At 33.6% G+C, this 27,381-nt stretch overlaps 1 protein-coding gene across 2 annotated transcripts; it reads left to right on the top strand.

Annotated features, from left to right (window-relative positions):
- LOC121410187 lies at positions 1-26,924 on the top strand. Of its 2 annotated transcripts, none has more exons than XM_041602098.1 (14): positions 1-313; positions 3,535-3,592; positions 9,906-10,055; positions 12,767-12,903; positions 14,392-14,542; positions 15,852-15,908; positions 16,728-16,891; positions 18,949-19,053; positions 19,675-19,738; positions 20,093-20,209; positions 23,004-23,120; positions 23,607-23,723; positions 24,423-24,542; positions 25,154-26,924. In XM_041602098.1, the coding sequence occupies exons 1-14, from the start codon at positions 101-103 to the stop codon at positions 25,933-25,935; spliced, it is 2,352 nt and encodes a 783-aa protein (XP_041458032.1). In that variant the 5' UTR covers positions 1-100; the 3' UTR covers positions 25,936-26,924. The 2 variants fall into 2 exon arrangements, with proteins under 2 accessions (XP_041458032.1, XP_041458033.1); XM_041602099.1 differs by having other exon boundaries at positions 4-313; positions 25,167-25,277.
- The last annotated feature ends 457 nt before the right edge of the window (positions 26,925-27,381 follow it).

A 27,381-nucleotide genomic window follows, 5' to 3' on the forward strand; every position in this document is an offset into this window, starting at 1 on the left:
AGATGCTAGAGTGAATTTTAACAAAGGGAAACCTGAAAACAGAAAATTACAGCTTGGAAAAGCATCATAAAACGAGTGAATAGTCAGTCAAAATGTGGGTATGGATAGAGTGACCATTATAATGTACTGTTGCATGGCCAAGGTGTTTAATACTCTTTTCTATTTTCCCTTTGATAGATTCATAATAAGGAAGATGTTAACCATTGTGACCATAGTGGTGCTTTTATTTCTACAGATGAAGGCAAGTAGTGCCAAAATGATAACACAGCAAGGAGATATTTGTTTAAATAGTTATTCTTGGAGCGTGAGAGTGGTAAGTTAATTTCATAATTATCATTTTCCACTGTGTGTTTTTATTCGAGTACGACAATCGTATACTATGTTGATACTTAATGTTATTTTGTTATCTTTCTTTTTGTATGAAGAACTTTTTTCACCATGAAAAAAACACGCATTCTCATCAGTTACAATATTACTGGCAGATTTGCTTTATTAATGGAATATAGTTGTGACGAACCAAGAAAATGTAACCTTTACATCTATATAATCCCTGGGGAATAATTTTGATGATTATCATGGATTCCGGCCAATCGCATTTATCACAATGATATATTTCAAACAAATATTGAACAGATAATGCATGCGGGCATTGGGGCTTAGCCGTAAATAATACGCCTTTCCCCTCCAAAAGGTTTAACTATGTTCACAACAAAAGCGAGTTTTATGTCATAAAGCACTCCGAAAGAACTCAAAAGATTGCATGAAAAGCCAGACATTCCCAGCCACAAAAGACAAAATCCGTCAGGAGAAAAGGGGAAGTCCAGAAATCGCGTTGTCTATATTGAGATAAAATGTTATTTCGTACATGTACATCATTCGGAAACAATAGGCCTATAGAAAACTATAATTTATAATGCTCTTGTCAAATTAAATGTTTAAACTTCACCTAACCTTAATAATTATTGGGGGCGAGCTTATTATAGTGTAATATGATTGTAATATTTGTTTGAATAATTTCCAGTAGTTAATGGTAGACTCACCGAAAAATTGTAAACTGTTTAAGAAACAGATTTGTCAACATCAAATATTATAGGTTTAATTGTGATAAAAACCGATTTAAAGGAAAAAAATAAAAACGTATACACCCGAATAAATTCATTAAAAACACCCACACTTTGCAGAGAACATGGAAAAGATTACGAAAATAATCACTCAAAAAGAATATTTAAACAAACAGGGGAAATCTTAAAGACAGAATTTGACTATAGACCCGACTTGTATAAGGAAATGACTGAAAATATGCATTCAAGAATATCAAATTGTATTTGCTCAGAATTTGGAAAAGATAACAGGTGGGTGTTTCATAAAGCTGTTCGCAAGTTAAGAGCGACTTTAAGAACGACTGGTAATCCCTTCATGCGGTAAGTGGTATATTGTATTGGTGATGGTTTAGTGCGTAAGAAAGGTTAACCAGTCATTCTTAAAGTCGCTCTTATCTTACGAACAGCTTTATGAAACGGCCCCCGGGTCTGTAAAAACAAATACCATCTAATATCTTAATTATTTTGTGCCCGCTTCTTTCAGTCAACTACGTATATTATTTACACTTAAAATGTGTACACTTATACAGACTCCCCAAGGAATAATGCAAACTGAGATGAGATTGAAAATGACAATGTACACAGCAAAAACTGTGGTGTTAACCGGTGTACATAGAGGACCACACCAGTTATTTTACACTGGTGTTAAATTGGTGGTGTTAGTTTTACACCTGTAGGTGTTATTACAACAACTATGGTTGTTACATTTCCACTCTTTGGTGTTATGTTCAATCTCTAGGATGTAATTTTAACATCTCAGTGTGTGGTCCTCTATTACCACCAATTGGTGTCAGTTTTAACACCACAGTTTTTACAGTGTATAATCTATGGCAACAAGGTCTTCCTTATGGCTTAAATTACCGGTACCTCCTTAATGCAAAGAACCATGCACCTTATATCTTTTGCATCATATAAAAGTGATACTCCTGGCTGAAAATATTTATATCTATAAATAGATAAAATAAAATTCACAAAGCAAAGTTCTGAAACTTTTATCAAAATCGGATAACAAATAACGAATTTATTGAAATTTAAAGTTAAGCAATATTTTTTTGAAAACAGTATGCGCGTGATCATGATTCATGAATATCCATTAGGTGGGCTGATGATGTCACATCCCGTCTTTCCTTTTTCTTATGTTATTACATGAAATCATATTTGTTTCATTTTCTCACACACGTGTAAATGATGTGTCTCCATTATAATGAAATAAGTTGCAGTAATAAATAACTAATGCACTTAATCAGTTGTTCGATCCAATTATTTTAGTTCTTGGTAGGAAAAAATTGAAATAATAATTTCATATAATAAAATACAAAAGAAAAAGTGGGGACATGACATGCCAAGAACTGTTTCACCGGAAAATGCACATCTCTAAAATTCAATAACTTTGTTATTTGTCATCCGATTTTGATCAACTTTTCAGCGCTTTGCTCTGTAAATTTTACTTTATTTATTGAGATACATGGCCTGGAGTATTCCTTTAACAAAAATACTTATCATTTTCCTCACAAAGTTTGATGAGGACTCTTTTTATTTATGATTTTAACTTTGCATTTTAACTGTTTGGACCAATTGATTAAGAGAGGTGACCAAATATCCATGTATATATGCATAAGCTATATACATAAAAAAATCTTATATTCTCATTATGTATCTATGGGGTGGTGTAAACAGGAACATTTATTTTGATACACTGAAATTAGTCTGGACGCACAGACTCTTGGTTTTCGCATAGATTCACTATATTCGACACATGCAGACAGAGCCTTTGCCGTCTACTCTACCCTAGACCTGTAATTGGTTAAAGTGTCAAAGCCTGTGCTTGCAGACTACGCTAAAATGAAATGTTGAAAGGTTGGAGAGACAGCCTTTTCTAAACCTTGCATAAAATTGAATCCAACATTGGGTCGAACCATTTGTAGTGGTAAATACAGCATTTAGAAAAGGTTGTCAGTCCTCCAATCTTTCAAATGTTGATTTAACATTTCATTTTAAAAAGTATTTGAAGACTCCACCTAATCGCGAAAGTGCATCTCGCTCAGTAAATTCCAATACAATTTCCTCTGTCAAATTACTTTATTTTTATTGGAGCGTTGTGGCCCAGTGGATTAGTCTTTTGACTTTGAAACAGAGGGTCGTGAGTTCGATTTCCAGCCATGGCGTAATTTCCTTCAGCAAGAAATTTATCCACATTGTGCAGCACTCAATCCAGGTGAGGTGAATGGGTATCCCGTCGGAAGAAATTCCTTGAATGCTTGAGCACCTATAGGCAGCCCAGCTAAAGCCGGGGTAATAATAATAGCAGGGCCCGCTGGGAGATGCAGTTTTAAGAACTGAAGTGGTTATCCCGGGAAAATATGCCTATATTATTATTATAATTAGATATAATTATTATATTAGTAGTAGTATTTGCTCTTTATTTTTTTTTCAGATTGATCAACAATTCATGTACCAGTACACTATAACAGATTCCTCACATCACTGTTTAGGTAAGATTTCATGTATTGTACATGATTGAGAAGATGATTGTGTCCTGTTTGTCTTTACTCCAAGAACATTATCACCTTAACTCCTTAAAGGGGAATCCATCCCAAATAAAAAAAAATGTTTTTAAAGGAAAGCGAAAAATCAGACAAGTTTAGGAATATCGGGCAAACAATAAGGAAGTTATGATTTTCAAAAGTTCTTCCAATGTCTTTTTTTTTTAAATATACTTCAAATTATATGTTTGATTCATGAGGACATACCTGGGTTATATTTTGTTTACTGCCCCAGTGGATTAGGTACTTGGGAGAAAACCAAAAATTCTTGATAATTAAGAACATGGCCTATGGGAAAGTTGTCCTTGCCACTTGTCATAATTTACTTATCCACTTGCCATTTTAAAATATATGCATAGTCTCGGGGATCTCAGTTTAAGCAGCCATAACTTTATTATTGCTTGTCTGAATTCTTTCAAACTTTCACCATAATTCTGTTTTACTTTATTTTTCTCCTTTCCCACATATGTTATGACGAAGGATGGATTCCCCTTTAACAGGCCCGTAACCGGGGGGGGGGGGGTTCTGGGATCCGCGGAGCCCCGCTGCTAACAGCTAAACAAAAAGTAGGCCTATTATCAGTTACACTCACTGGCGTAAATCGATGATGTCATACTGTTAAAATGGGGGGGGGTGAAACAATAGATCACCCCCTGAACAAAAGCTTCACCTTTTGGACTTGCGACAGTCAGAGGCGTCGATCCTGGGGGGGGGGGCGATCGCCCCACCAATGAAAATATTGGGGGGGCAAACATATCATTTTGCCCCCCCATAATTCCGGATATGCATTAAAAAAAACAAGATTGTAATGTTTAGCAAGCAAGATGGAGATACACAACTCGTTCTTTATTCAAAATCGTGCTCAAAATGTCCGCTTTTCAGATTGGAATATAAAAATTTTCAGCTCGCGCTTCGCGCTCGCATCATTTCTGTAGCAAAAACCCATACTTTTCATGATTAAATAGGTGAATGTAAATGTCCCGTTTCAGTTCTAGGCCTCAAAAGAACTCCTGCTCCGATTTGCGATCATCTTTGCTTCGAGATAATTATATCTTGTTCTTTATCAAAAACGTCCATTAAACTGTCATTTTTTCAGATCAAAATGTCAAAATTTTCAGCTCGCGCTTCGCGCTCGCATCTATTCTTCTTTTAGATACAAATCTTAATCATTGGTACCAGAAATGCTTAGAATATCAAGTTTTCAGGTCAGAATATAAAGAAATTTCAGCTCACTCTCGGCACTCGTCGATATGTATCCTCCTCATGAGTTACTACAAACAGTCCTAAACAGGCACGCTTTTCCTGTCAGTATACTAAAAAATTAGCTCGCGCTTCGCGCTCGCATTAATTTGTTGGTGTGATACGTGTCTGTGTCTCATAAGTCATTTATATATATATATATATATATATATATATATATATACACACACACGTATACATATATATATATATATATATATATACATATTATGTGTGTGTGTGGGTGGGTGTTTTGTACGATCGAGCGCCTTTGGAACGTTAATGATTTTGTCCCCCCCCCCAATCTAAAAAATGGATCGACGCCCCTGGCGACAGTGATCAGTTATTTTCAGCGGTCTGCATTTGCAGTAAAGGGGTACAGAAAGGGGTACACTATGCTGAAAGTAATGTAATTTGAACATTGATAAATCAAACACTGAAAACATAATCAAAATTGGACAAGGAAAACCTTATGCTTTGCATTTTTTCAGTGAAACAGTTCTATGCATATCTCCATGAATATACAATGAGGAAACTGATGATGTCATGTCCCCACTTGTTCCTTTGTATTTTATTACATGAAATTATATCTAATAAAATTACGTCCTCTTTATTCAAAATGTCCAGATGCAGAATGGAATATCAAAAATTTTCAGCTCGCGCATCGTGCTCGCATCATTTACTTAGCAAGACAATCATTCTTTTTGTTATCACAAAAAGTTAATGAAAAGTCCAGTTTTTAGGTCTAAACCTAAAAAAAAACGCGCGCTTCGCATTTGCAATGATATTGTTAATTGGATGCATGTCATGTTCTTTATCAAAACGTCCATAAAGTGTCATTTTGAGATCGAAATTTAAAAAATTTCATTCGTGCTCGTATCAATATTTTTCATTTAGATGCCCATCTTGATTATCGGCTTAGAATGTCAAGCCTTCAGGTTAGCATATCACCATTTTTTTATTCGTGAGATATGTATGTTCTTCATTAGTCACCGCAAAAACAGGTCAATTTTCCTGTGTTCAGGTCAATATATTAAAAATTTCTTGATCCCCGTTACAAAAAGTAAAATACTTTAAGCGTTCAGTTTTCAGATCTTAATACATAAACTATCAACAAGTTTGAGCTTGCCCTCGCATTATTTATTTCAGCGGCCGATCCGGAAAAATGTAGATATTTTTTTCTTCTGCCCTCCCCTCCTATTGCCCCCTCCCCCTCCATCGCGGGGAGTAACGGAACTGATCATTAACTACAGTGCGTCTCAAAAACACTTTTGAAATGGCTATAACCAAACAAAAATACCTATATACATGGAAAAATAATAAAGTCAACTTTCAGATGACACCCCAATAATGAGAAAACTAATCATGCTTGGGTATGAAAAGTAGGGTTGGCTGGAATTAGCTTTCCAATTTCTTTTAGTTTTTGAGATGTGAGTCCCTTTGAACTTGCAAAGTTTATGGTGTTGTTATAAATCAATGATCAATCGTAATTAATTTAGGTTCTTAAAGTAAATTTCAAGAATGATTAAATTAAAATTTAATGCATGAGTGAACATGAATTACATTTTTTGTGCATCATTTTGACTTTTTTCACGTGGATTTCAGCAATGTGTTCATGTGAGTCAGAATAGGGATGAGATAGGACATAGATGGGGGAAGTATGTTGATTAGATAAGGATCCACAGAACACTTTAGCCCCCCCCCCCTTCTCTCTCTCTACCCCTTCCTTCTGAGAGACTAGCGTTTGCTAGGATGAGCAGGAATTGGCCTTCCAGTTTTGTTTAGAGGTGAGTCTTTTAGAACTTGCAAAGTTAAGGGTGTATAACATACTATATTACTGATGAATCGAGATCAGTTTGGGTTTCTTGAGCTAATTTCATGAGGTATAAATTGAAATGCAGTACATGAGTAAACAGGAATTGTAATTTTAATGTAGCATTGTAAGTTTATTATGTGGATCTAATTGCTCCGAGAGTCAGAGTAATGTGATGGTACTTGTTGCATATGAGGGGGTCAGATAGGGTAAGACTGGGTTAAAAGGGCATTCCTCTTCTTTGTGTTCTCTTACAAATTACAAATCATGTACCCTCCCCCTCCAACCCCTCTTTCTCCTGGATGGTATTCAAAACCTAACTGCCTAGTGACTAATGGTTGATGGGTCTTTTTTCTGTTGAATGATTACTAAGAAATTTAACCGGAAAATTGACTAATTATGATGATTTATGAAATAATTCATTGAAAAAGCTGAATGTTTGATTGATAATTCATTGAAAAATCGGAATGTTTAATCACATTGATTGAGTTGATTTACTAATAAAATGTTGATTGAATGGTAAAAGTTGATGACCAAATTTTCAGAATTTATCATCAAATTGACAATCCGCTCTAGATTTTATACATGTAATAGCATTCAGTCTCGATCTAAGGGAGGCGAAACATTCTGTTGACCTTTTCCCATCAACTTACTTCACCCACTAAAGTCCTATCTCACCCCTATTCTCCTTACTTCAATGAACACACTGCTGAGATCCACATGTTGAAGTTAAAATGCTTCACTGAGAATTGCAACTCACGCTCACTCATGCATGAAATTTCAATTTAATTATTCATGAAATTTGCTCTAACAATTGAAATTGATCATGAGTAATGATTGATTAATTTATCATAACACCCTCAACTTTGCAAGTCCCAAAGCACTCGCCTCTCAAAAACTGAAAGAAATTGGAAGGCTAATTCCTGCCCACCCTAATGTTCATACCCTTTGTTTAAGTGGGTAGTACTCACTCAAGCATGAATAGTTTCCCAACTTTTTGATGGCATCTGAAAGTGGACTTCATTAGCTTTCCACATATAAAGGTATTTTCCCCCTAAGTGACAGATTTTTTGTTTGGCAGCCTTTTCAAAAGTATATAGTTTCTTTAGACGAACTGTAGAAAGATTTACCCCCCCCCGTAGAAAATCCTGGTTACGGGCCTGCTTGATAACAGTCACAGCTCCCCCCCCCCTCCCCTCTGTGTATTACGTTATACGGTGCATTTCGGGTATATTACTAATAGTTTAGATAAGTTTGATAACAAAATGCACTGGTAGAGCATATATAGAGTGTATATCTGACGGGATTACTGTTAACAAAATGTATTATTGAAATGTAATTTGACCTGGAACTTTTGCACTTGTCGGTAAGGGGCCCATTCCATAGAGGGGAGAAAGACCAATAATTAGCAAGGTCTTAAAGCAGCCTTCAAGATCACTAAAATTTGTTTTCTCTGTGGAATGGCTCAGAAACACCCCTCAAAGAACTAAAAAAAAGTGATTGGTACCTCTTGTCTTACTAGGCTTAGACTAGTCCTATAAAGACCTTTCAATGGTCTTTCAGGGTTATTTTATGCAACAAGCAAGTGATCTTTCAAAATTCTTTCCATGAACTTTGCCTGGTCTTTCATGATCTCCCATGAGTCTTACACTATCTCTGCAAATATCTTGAGAGACTGTCGAAAGATCATGGAAAGAATAATAAGAACTTTTAAAGTTCATCGAAAGACCACTGAAAGACTGCTGGTATACTATCAAAAGACAATTTTCCTGTAAAACCTCTGAAAGACTGTTTTGAACTGTTTGAAAAAGTTTTGGAGATCATGGAAACCACGAAGACCTCTGAAAGATCCATCAGGAATCGTGAAAGACCTCAGAGATCTTTGAAAATTCATTAAAACACCATTGTAAGATCAAATAATCATGTTGTCCTTCAGAGTTATATACGATCATGGAGTTTGACACATTTTTCAATGTGATGGATGATAGGCTTTGCTTTGGCATGGTAACGACATATTATGTAATGATATGATATATAAATTTCGGCGGAAATGCTCATTTCATTAATATAACGTTGAAATGTTCTGATTTAGTGTTGAATGAAACTTTAATCGGTTTGTAAGGAGTGGGTAAATTGCTCCTTAACAATATAGTTAAGGCACATTTTTGGTAAATTGTACACTTTGGTAAGAGAATTTGGGGTAACATACTTATTTATCGGCACATTTTAGTCACAAAGTTCCTTTATCAAAATGTGTCTTAACTATGTTTAGGAGCAATTTTTAACCCCCCCTATTCCCATTGTCAATTATTATACACGGTTATTTTTCAATGCTGCAAGTTTCATATTTTCTGTTTTGGATTCTTGTTTTGCTAACAATATCAATATATTTTGTGTGATTCTTTGTTGTGTTGCAGCCAATATCATATTTGTTGTTTTAGATTCCTAGTTGTGTTGTGGTCAATATCTATTTTCTGTTAGTAGTTCTCTTCTATGTTATTTTTCTTCATTTTCATAATGCCTACTTTTGTTTTTCAAGCAAATGTGGCAGCTTTTATGCGTAACTATTCAAATAAATGCGTTGTTGATTTAGAAATGATGTGGAACCAATGCTTTCGATACAATATAATTTTTGGTTTGGGTCGCGCTGTATAGTCCGACGAGGCATAATAGGTGCATCGACAAGGTTTTGGTCAAACTGAATGCTTTATTCATTTAATTGTTTAGATTATCATCGGATCCAAACAATGAGGTGAATGATAAGATGTGTAACACCAAGCATCAAACTTGTTAGATTCGTACCAAGGCCATATTGCCCACCAAAAAATAAAGAAAATAATAGCATTGTTTAAATGGCAGTCAGCCTTTTAAAACAGAGTAAATGTAATATGTATGAAATTTATTTGAAAAAAATATATAAAAACAAATATTATGACAAAATGATTTGTTTCCATGTAAACTTATTTGTTCTAATAAGTTGCACTTCAATTACATGTAAAAAGAAACTTGTGGGTAATATAATTATAAACGCCCATGTTATATAAACTCACAACGTTTTTGCAAAATCATGAAGTATCATCTCTTTATCCTGCTTAAAATGTCATAGGACATAACTTTCAAATAATTGTTAAAGGGAATGGGAATGAACTCTGTAAAATATTTTTTTTCAGTAGACAACTAGCGTGTTTGATTCCCGTTCTTATTGTGCAGATACCTGTCAGACGGAAGGCAATACTCCAAGTCCAGACATAGAATATGCAGAACAGGTCTATGAAGTGAACACTGACTTTTATGGATCCATTGATGATAATGGTGACGTCATCACTTGTCTGAATATCACATTTGAAGTCAGACGCCATAGTAAGTTATTTTGAGAGTGATGATGACAATAATGAAAACATCAATAACTGACAATGATAGTATGAGAATGATATACCACCATCATACCAATAAGCCTATACACTAATGATAATGCTGATGATAATGATAATAATAATTAGCAAACTATGTACCGTTCAATCAATAGATTGTTTTTTTTTGGGGGGGGGGGGTAGTAACAACATTTGTAAAAAGTTTTTCTTTTTATATTGATGAATAAGGACATGTAATAGTTACATAAAAATTAATATTACATGAAGCATGAATGATTTCTTCAACAATACTGTTTTCAAAAATGAACATTTTTTCAAAGTTTTTACAAAGCTTCTCTATTATTGTTGTCTTCAGTGGCGTGGGGGAACGTGCCCCCCCCCAAAAAAAAAGAAAAAATGGAAAAGGGAGAAAAAGGGGGAGAAGGAAGAGAAACGTATATATATAATTACATAAGAAACATTTTTTATATCTTTATGAAACCTAATTTGCTCAGGGCCTATGTCTTCATTGTTCCTGGTGCTCGCATTGTCTGTTTAACTAGATATAATAGATCAAATATTTTTTGGAACATTATAGTTTTTCAAGTGTATTTGAGAGACCTGACGTTGTCAAATCAAGTCAATATACACCAAATATATTTCATCGCACTTCGAGTTTTTATTGTTTTATGTATTTTTTTCAAAAAACATATAAATACAAAGTAATATAAAGTAATACAAATCAAATACAATTTTACAGACGAGCATTCTTACGGTATAATAAACAGTATAATATTGAGCATAAATGGAAATGAGGGGGTCCACTAGAAAGCAATGCTTGTAAAGTGTGGATCGCCCCCTTGTATATGATATATTCTTCTTTTTTCATGACTACTGAAAGTGATAGCCCCATTTTAAAGTCTTAATACAAAACAAATTCCAGTCCGTGCTTACGTTCGAATGAGTGGATTGGTGAGATATGTCTGCTTTTCATGAATTCCTAAAATCAGTCCTTAAAATGTCCTTTTCTGATCTGAATATGAAACATTTTTCAGCTCGCGCTCGCATCATTAATTTGGCTAGTGAAATACTTATGGTCTTAGTTTAGCGAGACAGCCACGTATCATGATAACAAACATTGCATATAATGTCCCGTTTTAGGTCTGAATCATCAAAATTTTCAGCTCGCGCTAAGTGACTCAAAATTTTTGCTGGTGCCTCCCGCCCATGCCGTGATGGCCCACGGTACGCCACTGATTGTCTAAATGATTACAAATCCACCTTTCGAATAATTAAGTATATACCAAATTCATGAAATCTGCAACGAATAAAAATTGAATAAATAGCATATCTTGCATACATAATTAGAAGATTCAAAATTCTATACTTATTGCTTTTTAACTTGATTTGCAAGCTGCACTATAATTACACTGCAAAAACGGTGGTGTTAATTTAACACCAGCCGGAGTCCACATCAGAACGGCATTTAAACAACGCAAATAATTAAGTTGCGGCTTATGAAAACTCCTACATGATTTCTGAATTTACTTCTGTGGCTTTTTGTTGAAAATACTCCAGTTCTGCACATGAATAGATCCAGTAAAATTTATAGCTTCATTGTATGACAATCTTTCATAATTATGTCACGCAATATCGCATCTACACTATGTTGAATTCATGCTTGGAACCCATGCTGATCGGCCCATGTCCATTTATACAATAGAACTTACCTTCAAACAGCATGCCATTTAATTTTGTTAAAGGGCTTTATGAACTGTTTATTATAATTCTTCATAATACATTCATGAGAAGACAATACTATTTAAAACTGTAATATGTTTAATCGAGTTTATTTATTAAAACAACATGATAAATAGCTGTTTTGTAGTATATGGTGCCGGATAAAAAAAGTGTATTATAATGGTAAGCAAGGTTATTAGTGTGTATTCATCTTAAACATTGCACCAATGATGACTTTGGAACCTTGGAAATACATTTGAAATCGCAGTGGGTTTTAGGCATTCCGCTATTAAAGTTTCTTAAAAATGACAGACTGAAGATAAAGAAAATACAAATTTCCAGACAATGATTTGATTAGATGCGTTACAAGGGCATTTAGAATTATAATTAAATAATGAAAAAAATTATTTTCATTTATTTACCAGAAGAAATAAAAGGAAACTAGTTGTATTAGAATATTTGAACTTGTGATAATAAGGTCATCAAACGTTTTATTGGCATGGAAACTAATACTTTGACTTTTGAAAAGTAAAAATTAGTTATTAGTCACATGTTTATACAGAAGTTAATCATTGAGAGTGTATCATTTTACTAAAACTAATTTCTTTGAGAAATCATGGCATTTTGAAAAAAATAAATCTTGTTGTTTAATTTGAACTATAATTTGGACTCGTAACTTACTTTAGCGTTCCATGTTTCATGATGTATTATATATGGTTGGAAGACTGGTTTGTGTAATATAAGTAATCCTCATTAGAAGGAGAAGAGGAAGAAGAAGAAGAATGAAAATGACAAAAAATACCCCAACTTACACGAGATCCATTTCGAAATAAGAAAATTCGGTAGTGATTAATTTTGCTTCTATCATGTTTATCAAAGTATGTTTACTCAATTTTTATTTACTTACCCCTATAGTGAAAATTTATGTGTATACGGTAATTGGGGTTTGTACATCGGACTTCATGTTTTTTAATACTCTAGGTGCTTCCAATCTAGAAGGATTGATATTCACACTGGAAGATCATTGGAATGGTGGCTACAAAGAGTGCTATAGATTGAATTTTACATCAGGATTGAACCGTTTGTCTGTTTATGACTCTACAGCTCCAAATAAAAATGTGAGTTTATAATATCCCAGTTCATACAATTGCTCTTTAAATCGTAATATCTCTTTTTCTTATCTGCTCACCATGCAATCTATAACAATATAGAAAAGGGGTCAGAGAATAATTCAATCTGTCTTATATCAATTAAGATTTGTTGCAATGATATTTTTAAAAAAGAGTAAAAACTTTTAAAAAATCCAAAGATTGAACTAGAAGATGTTTCTCGAAAATAATGCGATAATTTATTCCTAATTTTACTAAACAGTAGTGCACAAAATACACTAAATTCTTGAACAAAAATCGTCCAGGAATTATTGTCGAAGTTTGCATAATTCATGTCTAGATTAAAAACTTGACACGTTGACTACTGTGTTAGTACACAAAATATATCAAGAGGATGTAATTTATTATGTCCATAATGAAGTGAATTCGAAAGTAAACCAACAACGTAGCATGGAGACCTTCATCATTAATCAATCTTGAGTCTTTATTTGGTCTTTTCAATGACTGTTTATCGGGTATAGCTAAGTTTCAATAATGACAAAAGATTATAAAGTCGTTTGAAGTCATCTTTTCCATATTTCTTATATAAGGATGCTGAAGGGTCAATGCGATAGGTAATCAAATCTAATTATGTAGTTTCATTTTCCCTAAAACAACAATCTTGATATGAATTTGTCGCTCGAATTCTAAGAATTGTTCATTGTATCATGGTCATAGCAAGTCATAACTGCCTGATGTGAAAATATAAATTCAGTTGAATAAAGATGGCTACGCGGCCCATGTATGGGAAAATAATTAATGGAAATGTCATTTTACATGTCCGATTTCCAACAAACTAAAAAAAAAATTCAAAAAGAGAAATTATTTGTTAACTGAAGATGTGTCATATAGTGGCCATGATTGATGTATATACAAAGAAATTTTATCTTTTTTCTTTGAATGTGTGGACAAATAGAAAAAAAAATAGTTTATAAGCACACAACCCCGACCTGTAGTGGCTAATAAATAGTAGTAAAAATGCTAGAATTCTATTCACTATAATAGATTATCATTAAAACTTGAATATGATTTCATAAATAGCCTTCCGATATGGTATCTATTTTAATTTGACTAGAGTAGACTATATTAAGAGAGTATGTATCAAAATATTATCAATTGTAGAATATTGAATTTGAGCATTGAAATTTTGATTGCTTTTCTGTATTGGATTAAATAATGTAATAGGCATTCCGTTTGAAGTCAAACGAAGAGACCTGTGGGTATAGGATTTTTAATGTTCAGACATCTTCGGGAACTGCAACGGGGAAATGCCTTTATTAATTATTCTGAAGTACTTTGAAATGTCATTATTTCATTGTTTCATTTTGTTGTTTAAAATGCAGAATGAATAATAATAATAATCTACATGATAATAGCAAAAGATCAGTCCTCTAATGAAGCTGTCCAAGAAGAGTTCCATGAAACACATTAACCTCTTTCAATTCTTTAATATTTCAGAGGATTTTTCATTTCGACTGTTTCTGTGATTTGAAGATAAGTGATGATGGACCAAATGAGTATACTTTAAAAATCCGTTCTCTACCATACCAATCTCAAGACTGTACCTTAATAGACGATCAGACTGTCACAATGCAAGTAAGAGTACCTGGTAAGATTGTCACCTCCGTATACTACTCCATATTCCCTTTCAAAATACAGACACTAAAGCAAAGTATTATTATTAAAGAGAAACTCCATAATGACGTCAAGATTATTTTAATTAAAGCAAAAAAATTATGTGAATTATTGCTCGCATTATTTTCTTTTATAGAAATGTATTGACCAGTACATGAATTTCTACAAGTGTCCCTTACGTAAATTCCAGTTTTTAGGTCAGTACATTTAAAGATTTCTGCTCGCATTGTTTGGCTGATAAAACAAAGGTTCTCTCTCCACATTGAAGGTGATTTTGTTAAGAAACAAATTAACAAGAAAAACTTCTTGCTCTAAAACGAAGGTGGTTTAGGTCAAATAACTATACTTTTTATCACATCAATCCGATTCCCAGGAAGTGCTGCCTATACATACGCAGCACCTCCTGTACAAATGTTGGTGTATAGTGTTCAGCATCCCCTGCAGCTTCACAGGACCGTGATGGTTTATAGTTATTGTGAGATGCGTGGATGGAATATTGTGTATCATATTAGATAAAGAGCAAAATATTAAATTGAATATCAGAAAATTTAACATGAATGTGAAAGAACTAAAATGTGACACTACGGCCCGTATTCTGAAGTCGGGTTTAACTTAAACTCAGGTTTAAAGTTGTGGTTTAAGTATGGATAGCCAACTAACAGTAGAGATATCATATTCCAGCTCATTTGGCTCTCAAAATATTCATAATTGTGTAGGAAGTAGACGACTGTCTTCACCATCGATGAATCAGGAAAGAGCACAGTAAGCATAAGAAACATGACAAATTTTGACACTTTTGGCTTCCCATAATTTTAGCACATAGTTAAACCACAGTCTCAGTTAAACCTGACTTCAGAATACGGGCCTATAAATTTAAGCTTTGAAACGCAGTAATCTGTTGTATATGGATTTTCGCCAAAATATTGATTGCATGTGTTGTTCACTTGTTTCTTTCGTCAAGCCCCACTTGCCGCGTCAAGATAGATATAATATTTTACCAAGGCGACTTGTTACGCAAAATATACTTTTTGTACCCATTAATATAAGATTTGGATCACTTCTTTCACACATTTTTTATTTATGATGAACCCTTTTATTTCAATTTGCAAAAAGTTTAAACTTAGTCATTAGCTTCATGAAAACTGAATACAGGTGTTAAGCCACGTCGGTTGCAAGGAAGGCGTTTTGTATCATAATTAAAAAAAATAATAATCATGAAGTTCAAATGTAAAACTGATAGTAAGGACGAAAATGTAATTGATTTTTTTTTTTAAATCTCTCAGTTTGCAACGATCCTGCTAGAACATGGACAGATAAATATTGTGAAATGATTCCAAGAGGTAAGCGGTTATTGTGCGTTTCTGATATAATTTGTTAAAGAAAAACATGGAGCATAAACTTCCAAATGTTTTTATTTTAACACACCTCCTTTTAGCATGAAAATGAAACGAGCACATGCATATTATCATCTATTCTTTAGTAATAGGAAATGAAATGCATATCTATATAGGTAACATAAGATTGATACTGACGGTAAAAATGAAATACGTATAAAATCTTGAGATCAAAACTCACTTTTCCGAAATCACTGTCAACACGCATTCCTATTGTGGACAATAAATTTGACAAATGTCTTATGTTAACTTTGATTTAAATATGCTTGGTTTTATTTTCATGCTGTATCAGTAATTTCATCTTTTAGCTAGTTTGCATTCTTCCAGTGACTTTGTTTTATATTATGTATATTTATGTCTTACATTATAAAGCGCATAGAGAGAGCTTTCTATTACGTGCTCAATAAATCAGTCTTTATTATTATTATCATTATTATAGAATATCGTATATGTTTTTTATTCAGAAAACGAACTTATATGACCCATCATGAGGGCATATCTCACTGAGCGGCTATTTATAATTGTTGCGATTTTCTTTCAGTTTCACCAGGCTTTTATTAACGAATAGTTGGAAACATTATTTAATCTTTAATATGATCTATCCATTTTATGTGACTAAACTTGATAAAAGAGTGGAATCGGTAGGTGTGTGGCTAAAATACCATTAAAGGAAAATAATATAAACATGTTATATGTATTCATTAATAGCATCATCTGACATGAATATGTTCTTGGTTCGTTGATTTTTTTTTCTTCATATTTCAGAAGAATGGACCCCATCTATTGACTTTTACCAAGCCATTCCAGAATATAATACCTTCAGACTGACATTTACGCCCGCACCTGCTAGTTATTCAATAAATCTATACAGGATTTATATATACAGCTTGATGGGGAATATCTTCATCGACGGACATATCATCTACGCGGTATGATAGAATTCCAAAATAGTTTGTCTTTGATTATACAACTGGAAAAGAAAAAGTTCTGATAATTATATAAAATTAACACTGTTAACCGATAGGCATGTAGGGTACGAAGGTGTGACGTCACACCATTCACCCTTATTTAAATAGTTTCTGAAGAGTTTCAGATATACGTTTAAATGTTTGTTCGCCTTTGTATTTTATCTCAATATAAGATAATCGCGGAATAGTTTCTTGTTTAAACCATTGTCATGATGTAACAAAACAAAAATTGTGACACTTTCACTTTTAGTACTATCCATGATTTCACCTGCTCTTCAATGTAGTGCATACTTCCATTCTCTCTCCTCTCATTCATTTCATTATTTCATTTCATGTGTAAAAACAATAAAAAGAAATATTTAACATAAGGGGTGGGTCCCTTAAGAAGCTTATCACCAGGAGCCCATAGATATAGAATAAAAATTTGTTTAAATTAAGACAAGAATAAGAAACAATGGAAAATAATTACATAGAACAGGAAAGCTATGGTTTGTACATCCTAAACAATCATTGTTATCTGTACATTGTAAGAAAATAAAACAATTAAATAAACAACAAAGCGTTTTTAAAAAGCATTCATTTTATCAATTTTGAAATTACAAGGACGTACCTATATTAAGGAAAACTGTTTATATTTATGAATATGTAAATCTTTTAGTTTGCTTTTACATCTAGTGGCTTTAAAGCATTCTTTAAAATCTTCTGTTGGTTATTCCATATTTTTTAACCGTTCAATCGTAAGGAGTGTTGAGATGTTATACGTGAACATAATGTATATCATGTGTGGTTTCCAGGAAAGAAAGTCATTTATCTTTATTCCTAAAAAAGATGTATTATCGACCCTATTCAAATGTTTATTATCCATAACATTTTCGAGAGGTTTATCCAGTATTTTTTGCCTCTAGTTGGAAATATAATTATTTTTTTTCTCAATATTTAAAGATAACTTGTTTGATTGTAACCACGAAATAACCCTTTTAGTTCATAATTTAATAATGTTGCAAGAGACTTAATGTGATAAACGATTTTGTACCATGTGCAACTAATAACTTTTAAGGAAAAGTCCACTCCAACTAAAAAAAAATACAACCAGAATAACTTAGAAAATTTCATTAAAATCGGATGTAAAATAAGAAAGTGAATACATTTCTAAATTTCGCTTAATTTCAAAAAAAAACAGTTGGGTGCACATCCTGGTAGGTTAGCAAATGAGGCGAATGATGACATCATCCTCTCACTATATCTTTTGTATTTTTATTAAATTGAATATGAAATATTTTAATTTTCTCCTCACTGTCATGTGAAGGGAGTTTTATTCCTTCCTGATTATGAGGCATTACCATTGTTTTTATCATTTTGTGGTTCAGTCAAGTTGGTCCATATTGCCATTGTATAAAAATCAAAAATTATATAAATAAGAAGATATAAAACAAAAGAAATAGTGATTGATGGACATCATCAACTATCTCATTTGCATGTCACCGAGTGCATATAACTATTTTGTGAAAAATAAGCGAAACTTTAAAATGTATTAACTTTCTTATTTTACATCCAGTTAGGGTGAAATTTTCAATGTTATGTTTGTTGGATTTTTCTCTTTTGATTCAAATCAGTGTTATATTAATGATTTAATTTTTGTTTTCCAAAGGAAATCATAATAATCCATTTCAAATTATCTTTATTCCACAAAAAAACATAGTCTTTATTGAACATGTTATATACGATCCCATTCCTATTTGCGAAATACTTTCAGCCCTTAATTTGAAAACCCGGTATCTCGATTCCTGCTGAAATATTTTTAAGAATAGTACCGAAGCATTAGTTCTTTCTAAACTTCCCCTATACTCGATATTTTCTCTGAACGCATATACAGACTTTTATTATCATTACAATGTTGTTGTTTTTTGCCATGTAGGCCTAAACTGAAATCCTTGAACTAAAGGAATTGGATTTCCAAAAAAATCTAATTTTATTTGTTTACAGTTTAATCTATCCATGGTTATTTTGTTTGAATACAGGATGATATGATTTTAACTCCTGTTGAGGTTAATGGCGTTGTTGTGAATACTACATCCATCGACTACGAGATCAATGCCAACCCAGGAGATACTATTACTGTAATGGTTAGTGATATTTTTAAGATCTTGGTAAAATAAATCTATTGCATAATTTTAATGTTATTCCTTCATTGAATTGATCAATAAATCATGATAGATGCATGTAAAATGTAGCGGTCATCCAACAAGAACCTTTTAGTTGTTCCCAAGGCAACCTCCCACATCCATGGCGACAGAGCTCTTTCAGTTGTGGCTCCTACACTCTGGAACTCTCTTCCTCTTAGCTTAAGATCACATTCTTCTCTAAGTTCCTTTAAAGTAGCACTTAAGACATATCTCTTCCGTAAATAGTATGATTTTTTTACAGTTAATATGCCCGTGGGTAAGTTAGTATTTTAGATAAGTAAGGTTGTTACGTTGGATATTTAGTTATGTAAGGTAGTTAAAATGATAAGTGATGTTAGGTTTTATGATGTAAAGCCCTTAGAAATTTTTGTAGGCGCTATATAGAAATTGCATTATTATCACTATTATTATTTTATTAACAAAAATAAATATGGAACCGGAAAATTAGATTTTGTGGGTGGGGAATTATCATTAAGTCAGCTCCTGTAACCGTCTTGCCTAAATGTACTTATATTTTTTGCCTAAGCTTACCATTGATAATTTTCATCTTGTAATTTACAGATTATAACAGGAAAGGACAGCCAGGAAGAGATGCGTACGAGTGGTCCAAATGTAGTATTTCAAGGTGAAATAGGACTTCAGTCATACAAGTTTACAGAATACTATTTCTTGTTTATAAATTTATCAGATTAACCAACGTAAACCTTCCAGTTCCCCTGCATATGACACAAATAGCAGATGTGCTAAAAATACCACTTTATAATGAAAGCCAACATGGTGAACCATGAAAACATACAAAGGTAGTGTTACCTGAAATGAAGGTCTTACACAAAACAGCCATTTGTCATGATCATTCTATAGGTTTATTGAAATGTCCATTATTGTGGCATTCAGCAACTGTTTCCGCATTGTTTATATCAACCAGAAACAAAACCATGTCACAAAATTCATATCATGTTTTGGTTTTTTTTACTTTTAGGGAACCCTTGTGAAACACATTTTTGTGAACCTCTTGGATCATGCATTCCTCGTGGTGATGACTACGTGTGCCATTGCATGGAAGGGACTGTTCAAGTAAACAACCACACTTGTATTCGTAAGTAAATTATGAATTGCCCTTTGCCAAAATCTTCCTGCAAAACTTTAGGCCAATTTTAAGGGACACGATGGACTGATTTTGCAAAGGCCTATCGGTTGAATGTTCATTGATCTCTGAGATCTGTTAATGACCATTAATCCTTGGGTCTGTTTGACCCTTTAATGATCTCCGGTCGCAAAGATTGGTTTCTGGTGTTGTGGTTTTCACCAAGTCTTGACTTTTCAGCTTCTTGGTTATTTCCTCTTCCTGCAAGCCCAAGTTATCCTGACATCCCTGCAGCTTATACATAATAGCTTCTGTAAATTGAAAGACCACTAGAAGACATTCCATGTTGACAATCCATGCTGTTGGAAATCCTTTACTGCAAATGAACGGCCTATAGGCAAAATGAACATTCGATGACTGACCACAAATACTATTCTAGTTGATCACTGACAAGTCATAAGACCAGAGGAGATCCTGAAACAGCTGAAAGATGCAATATGCAATCACAATACTGATAGGCCAACTTTTCTTGTCTTGTAAGGTTATATTCATTAAGAAAATAACGCAACATACAATATCTTCTCTGACGGACTATTTTGAATTACACATATAGTTTGAAAACAAAAAGTTCACTTAATAACTAAACCATGAAGTGTAAAAGGAAAATCTTCCAGATCTTCACCGGAGATCATCTGTCTTTTCTTTCATATACTTACTCAAAGACCAATATCTTTCATGTCATCTCCTGTTCTAAGCGCCTCAAATCTAGGGATAGTCCAGCCCTATGCATATATCCCAACAGGTAGCCAAGATACAGGAGGAAAGACGCAGCAGCGACCATTATCTGGATAAGCAAACTCTTCATTCCAGAGAACACTCATTACCAAGACATCTTAGATATGGCAGTCCCTACCAAGGCGAATGACCAATATTGAACATCCATTAAATGTCAATCAAATTATTATTATCTTCTTTTCCTACTAACGATGGGTTCAATCAGTCCTATCTGTCTAGGATCGTCCCTACTGGACCAACTGTTCATTGATTAAATTGGTACAATTAGGATTATTGGTTTCAATTGGGAATGATTATAACGAAGAGAATCTGTATGTCTGATGGATCTCAATCAAAGAAGAAATTACCATACTGACCCTTGCAACATTCATTATAACCAGGGTATCGCACCCCAGTGCACTCTCGAACGTTTTAAAGCCATACTCCGGGCGGAAGATATTTATATCTAATATGCTTTTCACATTGCATTTCCTTAACCCCATACTATCCTTAACCCTGGACTATCCTTAACCCCATACAATTTTTTTTTATTCACACTGTCTTTCTTAACCCCATACTATCTGCTTATTGGGGGTTAACGCCTTAATTATACTTGCTTATAGCGCTTCATACTTACTTTGTCAGAAGTCTCTAAGCGCTCTACTGTATGCAGCATAATAACCCTGGCTTTAGCAGTGCAGCTGTTACGCGCGCTGCGTTTCAAGGAATAAATTCCTGCCAGGTACCCATTTACCTCACCTGGGTTGAGTGCAGCACATTGTGGATCAATTTCTTGCTGAAGGAAATTACGCCATGCATGGTTGGGATTCGAACCCACGACCCTCTGTTTCAGAGTCCGGAGACTAATCCACTGGGCCACAACGCTCCTTAACCTCGGACTATCCCACAGCTTATGAATATTGATGATTTCTGCCATACAGAGCGTAATTAACGTGCAATTTCGACTTCTGTGATTAGCCATTGCTTAGCCCCACTTTTCCTTAGCCCAGTTTCGTTTCACACTGCATCTCTAAACACCGCAATTGTGGTGCTAGCATCATAATTAAAGCTGGCTAACCATGCTTTTTTTTGCAGGGCCAGATATTACCGTACTATATTTACCGTGCTAGCCCACTTTGCTAAAACGTAGTGTGAAAACGGAGTGGGCTAAGCTTAACCCGAGGAAATTGGTGGGGCTAAGGGGGGGGGGGGCTTAGCCCCACCAATTTCCCGGGGTTAAAGAAAAAAGGTACAGTGTGAAAAGCATGTAAATAAATGGAGTAAAATTCACAGAACGAAATTTGAAAATTTAATCAAATCGGATAACAAATAACGCGAAGTTATTGAATTTTAAAGATTTGCATTATTCCGGCGAAACATTTCTAGGCATGTCTTATGAATATTCATTAGGTGGACTGCTGAGGTCACATCCCCACTTTTCCTTTTCTTATGTTATTACATGAAATCATAATTGTTTAATTTTTCATAAATTCATAAATGATGTGTCTCCATTACGATAAAATAGGTAGCAGCAAGGAACAACTAATGCACTTAATCAGTTGTCAATCTAAACGTTTTAGTTCTTAGTAGAAATTTGTTGAATAAACCTAATTTCATATAATAATATACAAAAGAACAAGAAAATGACATCATTAGCCCACCTACTGAATATTTATGAAGACATGTCTAGAACTGTTTCACGAGAATAATGCAAATCTTTCAACAATTCGTTATTTGTTATCCGATTTTGATAAAATTATCAGCATTTCGCTCTGTGAATTTTACTCTATAGAGATTTGAATATCTTCAGCCCGGAGCATCCCTTAAAGCAGCATCTCATTTAGTGCACACATTGAATTTCAGAGCAGCCAACATGGCCATAATGATTTGATGACTGTGATCGGAAGATTCTGTAACTAGGTCATAGCCTATACTGATATCTCACTCAGCTGTGTATAATACATTTTCATTAAGTGAAAATTTGAAACAATGAATGATCCGATACATAAGTGTCTATTATTTTTCATAACAGAAAATCCTTGTAAGGTCAATACGTGTGGACCTCTTGGATCTTGTATTCCTTCTGGTCAAGATTATCATTGCAAGTGCCAGGAGGGATCTCTTAACATCAACAACCACACTTGTATCCGTAAGTTTTATGAAAATTTTAAAATTTAGTCTTTTCAGGATGAACAGATATTGTATTCATGGTAACGAAATAAAATTGTCTTATCGGTTGAATTATTTTTTTTATTTATTATTCTCGTTATTTTATGTTTTTTTTTCTTTACAAAGATCACTTATCGCAAGAATTTGATTTCCTGAAGCATATTACTTTGTATTGCTCAACAGCCTGATTATAAACAAGGCTCTATAAATTCAATCCAATTATATTCAGTTTCACTTTTTTTTTTTATAGAATGATAGTCCAGTAAGCCTTGATTTATCATATTTAGTTTGTACTATCAGTCATAGGTCGTCTTTTCTCATTCAAGATTTTTTTCAGGCAGGTTGGAAAGAAATCGGGAAATGAAATGATGTCATACAAAATTGACAATGCATAAATGAAATATTTAATTTCATCCTAGAAAGATCAAATATCAAGAGAATAATATATGATTATATTTCTATACAGGGGACACCTGTGAATCCATATCTTGTGAACCTTTTGGCTCCTGTATACCCCTCGGTGATGACTACTTTTGTCAATGTCAGGAAGGAACATTCAACTTGAATAACCATACATGTGTCCGTGAGTTCCTTGTTACTTTTATGGTTCTTACAATTATGATTTTAATTATAACTGAATCAACAAACTGTTTCTCATTTATATGTGAATATTTTTTAAGAGTATATACAATCTTCAAATGTAAATAATATTCAATGTAAACTTTGCACAATTAGTCTTCGGATTAAGGCATTGTATTCTGTTTTCTATCAAATAAACCGAATTGATTTGAACTTAATTTAATTTAACAAATATGTATCACTCTACAGAGTGTTACTGACGTCCCGAAAATTTCAGTATTCGCGTTCAGAATGTTTGATTAAACGATAAATCCAATATTTCATTCCGTGGAAGAGACAAAATAATGTAATATGCAAATTTGGTATCCTATTGCATTTTCTCATCTTGTGGTATATGGACTTTTCGGCTGTGCCATGGAGCATAGTGGTTCAAACTATCGTCTCTTTAATTAGAGGTTTATGTCCTACTCAAGAAGTTCATTTACTCCAACAAGAAATGTATCCATATTTTGTTGCACTCAACCCATGTGAGGTAACGGGGGACCTAACAGGAATCCATTCTTAATAGAAGCGCTTTAAGACTTCTGATAAAGAGAGCGGTAAGCGCTATGAATATGCAAGTATGATTACTAATATTATAAATGTATATTATTGAAATACACATGAAAATATCCTAAAATAAGATTTTTCTTCCTCTTTTCAGAATCCATTGATGATAGCAATATATGGAAAGGGGTCACTGGTGCTGCTGTTATAGGTGCTCTGTTGGTCATCATAATTCTGGCGATTTGTCTTTGTTGTAAAAGAATTAAAGAACATCAGGGTAAGCCTTATTCACCTCAAATGAATTCATGTCCCCTACCACACAGTACTCTTTTTTAATTTATGGGGTATTATTAAACCGTGTGTTCTCAAGTCATGTTCTAACAGTCTGTTAAAGTTTGGATAAAATTTTATTGTTAGCAGGATTTGTCAACAATTATTTTCCAGCTATTGATTATTTAGTTTTTCAAACTACTATGCCTGTATGTATTTTCTTTTTAGACAATACTCAATAAAAATATTCATTAAAATGATTTCATGACATATACATTCCGGCGACTATAGCATTGTCACCATAAAACCTCGTCTCAAACTTAATACAAATATTATGGTAATTACCTTCTTGGTATGTATCGCACACAGTTTGGTGTCTTAAAAGGAGCCCTCAGTTATGCTCATTATCCTCAAAATTTTCTTCCCCCCCCCAAAAAAAAAGAAAAATAGCACAACCCTTAATATGCCTCGATATAGATCAAAGATATTAACATTACCTCTCATGCTTTTCTCCTTTCCCATACACATCTACTCTTAATCCTCACCTTTTCTACTATACCATACCCATTGTCTCCTCTCTCTTTCCTGCATTATTCCTGTTCTTATGATTTCAATTAGATCAACGCTCCAGATCTTGTTCAAGCTTGGGTTCTGATGATATCCTCTTTGCCTTTTCCGAAGAAAACTGTCAGTTTGTAAATCTTGTTGAGATGTTGGCAAGATTACTAAGAACCCGTGGTGATATCAGTCTAGTTCTTCCAACGCAGAATACGCAAGGAATGACTGATCACGAGCGGGAGCAGTGGCTTGAAAGCGCTTCAGTTAAAGCCAAGAAGATAATCTGGATATGTTCTACAGAGACATCAGAAACAGTACACTCTAATAATTTTGAAAAACTATTAAAACTTACAGAGAGTGAACGGCAAAGGGGAAAAGACAGGCATTTAGTGTGTTTCTTTTCGAAGGTGTGTTCGGAATGGAACATACCATGTAAATTACGAGAATTTCGAACATACAGTTTGTTAGAAGACCTGGATTTAATGTGGTTTAATTTACAGGATATTGAGAAACCTACATCGCTTTCCAGTTATAACATACTTTTACCAGGACGTGAACCATGTACAGAAAGAACAGAATTAATATGTGCCTTAGAAAGCTGGTCAGGAAATTACCATGGAGAATCACAAGACTCTGGATTTCCTATTGAGTTCGTGAATGTGGATAGAGACGAGGCTACAGGGGGAATTGATTTGAATGAACTTATTTTACATGATGGTGAATCTGACAGTGACAATCACGACAGTGCTTTTGATGATTATTCATCTAGGGGCAATCATTACATGCAATATAGGAAAATGCATTCAACGGTTATAGAGGGATACTCAAGTACCTATTGTTAGTGTTAGAAGATTGATTTCGCCTATATAAATGCAGAAAGGAGGATATTAGAAAAAATACATTATTACACGAATGGTTGATTAATAAGTCGAATTTCAAGGAGAAATTTTATACTTTCGTCATTATCGTTATTATCATTATTATTACTATTGTTATTATTAGTAGTAATATTATATTTTTGTATTATCATTAACATCATCGTCATTATAATTATTAACATTATTACTATTACTTCTACGACTAATACTATTTTCATAACGTCTTCTCTTTGTTTTTATCAGCTCTCTCAAAATGTACATTTTACACTAATTATATATAACACACAGTCAATGGGAGGCAACACAGAGTGTCTGTCAGTTGCCCCCCCCCCCCTTACGTGAATCATGAAAAAATAAATCCTAGAAATCCTAATAATTTTATTGCAAAATACATTTTTAAGCCTTCCGAAACGTCAGGTGCTACATTTTTAGTTGAAATCGAATGCAAACTAACAAAATAACAGGATTTTTTATAACAGGTTGAATGCATTATTTTTTCATGTATTATTTTGATTAAGAGCAGAGCAATAACCAGTAGGCTTATTGAGCAAATCAACCCCATGACTTCTTAAAACTCTGAAATGGTTAATATTAAAAAGGTATTGCCACTAAATCTCTCTTTAATGATTTTATCATTGAAGTCTCAATTATCTCATCCTATTGGCATTGCTATTTTAAGGAACATATAGTACATTTCTACTTACAAAGAAATATATAGTTAAGAACGGATCGGGAAACGAAAGAAGGCTCCCCCCCCAAAAAAAGGAGTTTGTATAGGGTGCAGCCTCGTGTTCAAAATATTCCAATACATGCATTATTAAACTAGTACAGACTAAGAAAAATCATATACGCAATTACAATAAGACTGCAACTTAGGCACAACACCGATTATACAGTGCGTATCAAAAAAAGTTTACACTTTGAAAAAATCCTGTAAAATTATACATTTGTAATATCCTGAAGATTGTTCCACATTTTAACATTGGTACAGGTCCATTAAAGCAAATGACGATATAACTGTCGAAAAATATTTCCGCTTGAGTGAGCACCACTTACTTTTGAAAAGTTATTGAAAAATGATTTGCGCAGAAATTTAAAATAGTTATGCGAATAAAAGTAGCCCTTAATCATGAAGAACACATGGAATTTAGCTAGTAAAATTGATTTGAAGATATCTTCTACATTGTTTGACTTGTTTTCTTGCCCAAAACACTTCGAAGAGTGCATTTTACCCCACCCCACTCCCCCACACACCGAGGCCATCGTGACGATATTTGCTTTACACTGAGCTGTGATTTACATGGAATGGCTTAAGCTTGATTTTCATTTTGTTAATCATTGCTAAGCTTGGGAAAAGTGTGGAGAAACAAGTGTTAAATGAAAAATGAAATGTAAACCAACTTTCAATGA

The sequence above is a fragment of the Lytechinus variegatus genome, chromosome 3 (genome assembly GCF_018143015.1).
Source record: "Lytechinus variegatus isolate NC3 chromosome 3, Lvar_3.0, whole genome shotgun sequence".
Classification (NCBI taxonomy): Eukaryota; Metazoa; Echinodermata; class Echinoidea; order Temnopleuroida; family Toxopneustidae; genus Lytechinus; species Lytechinus variegatus.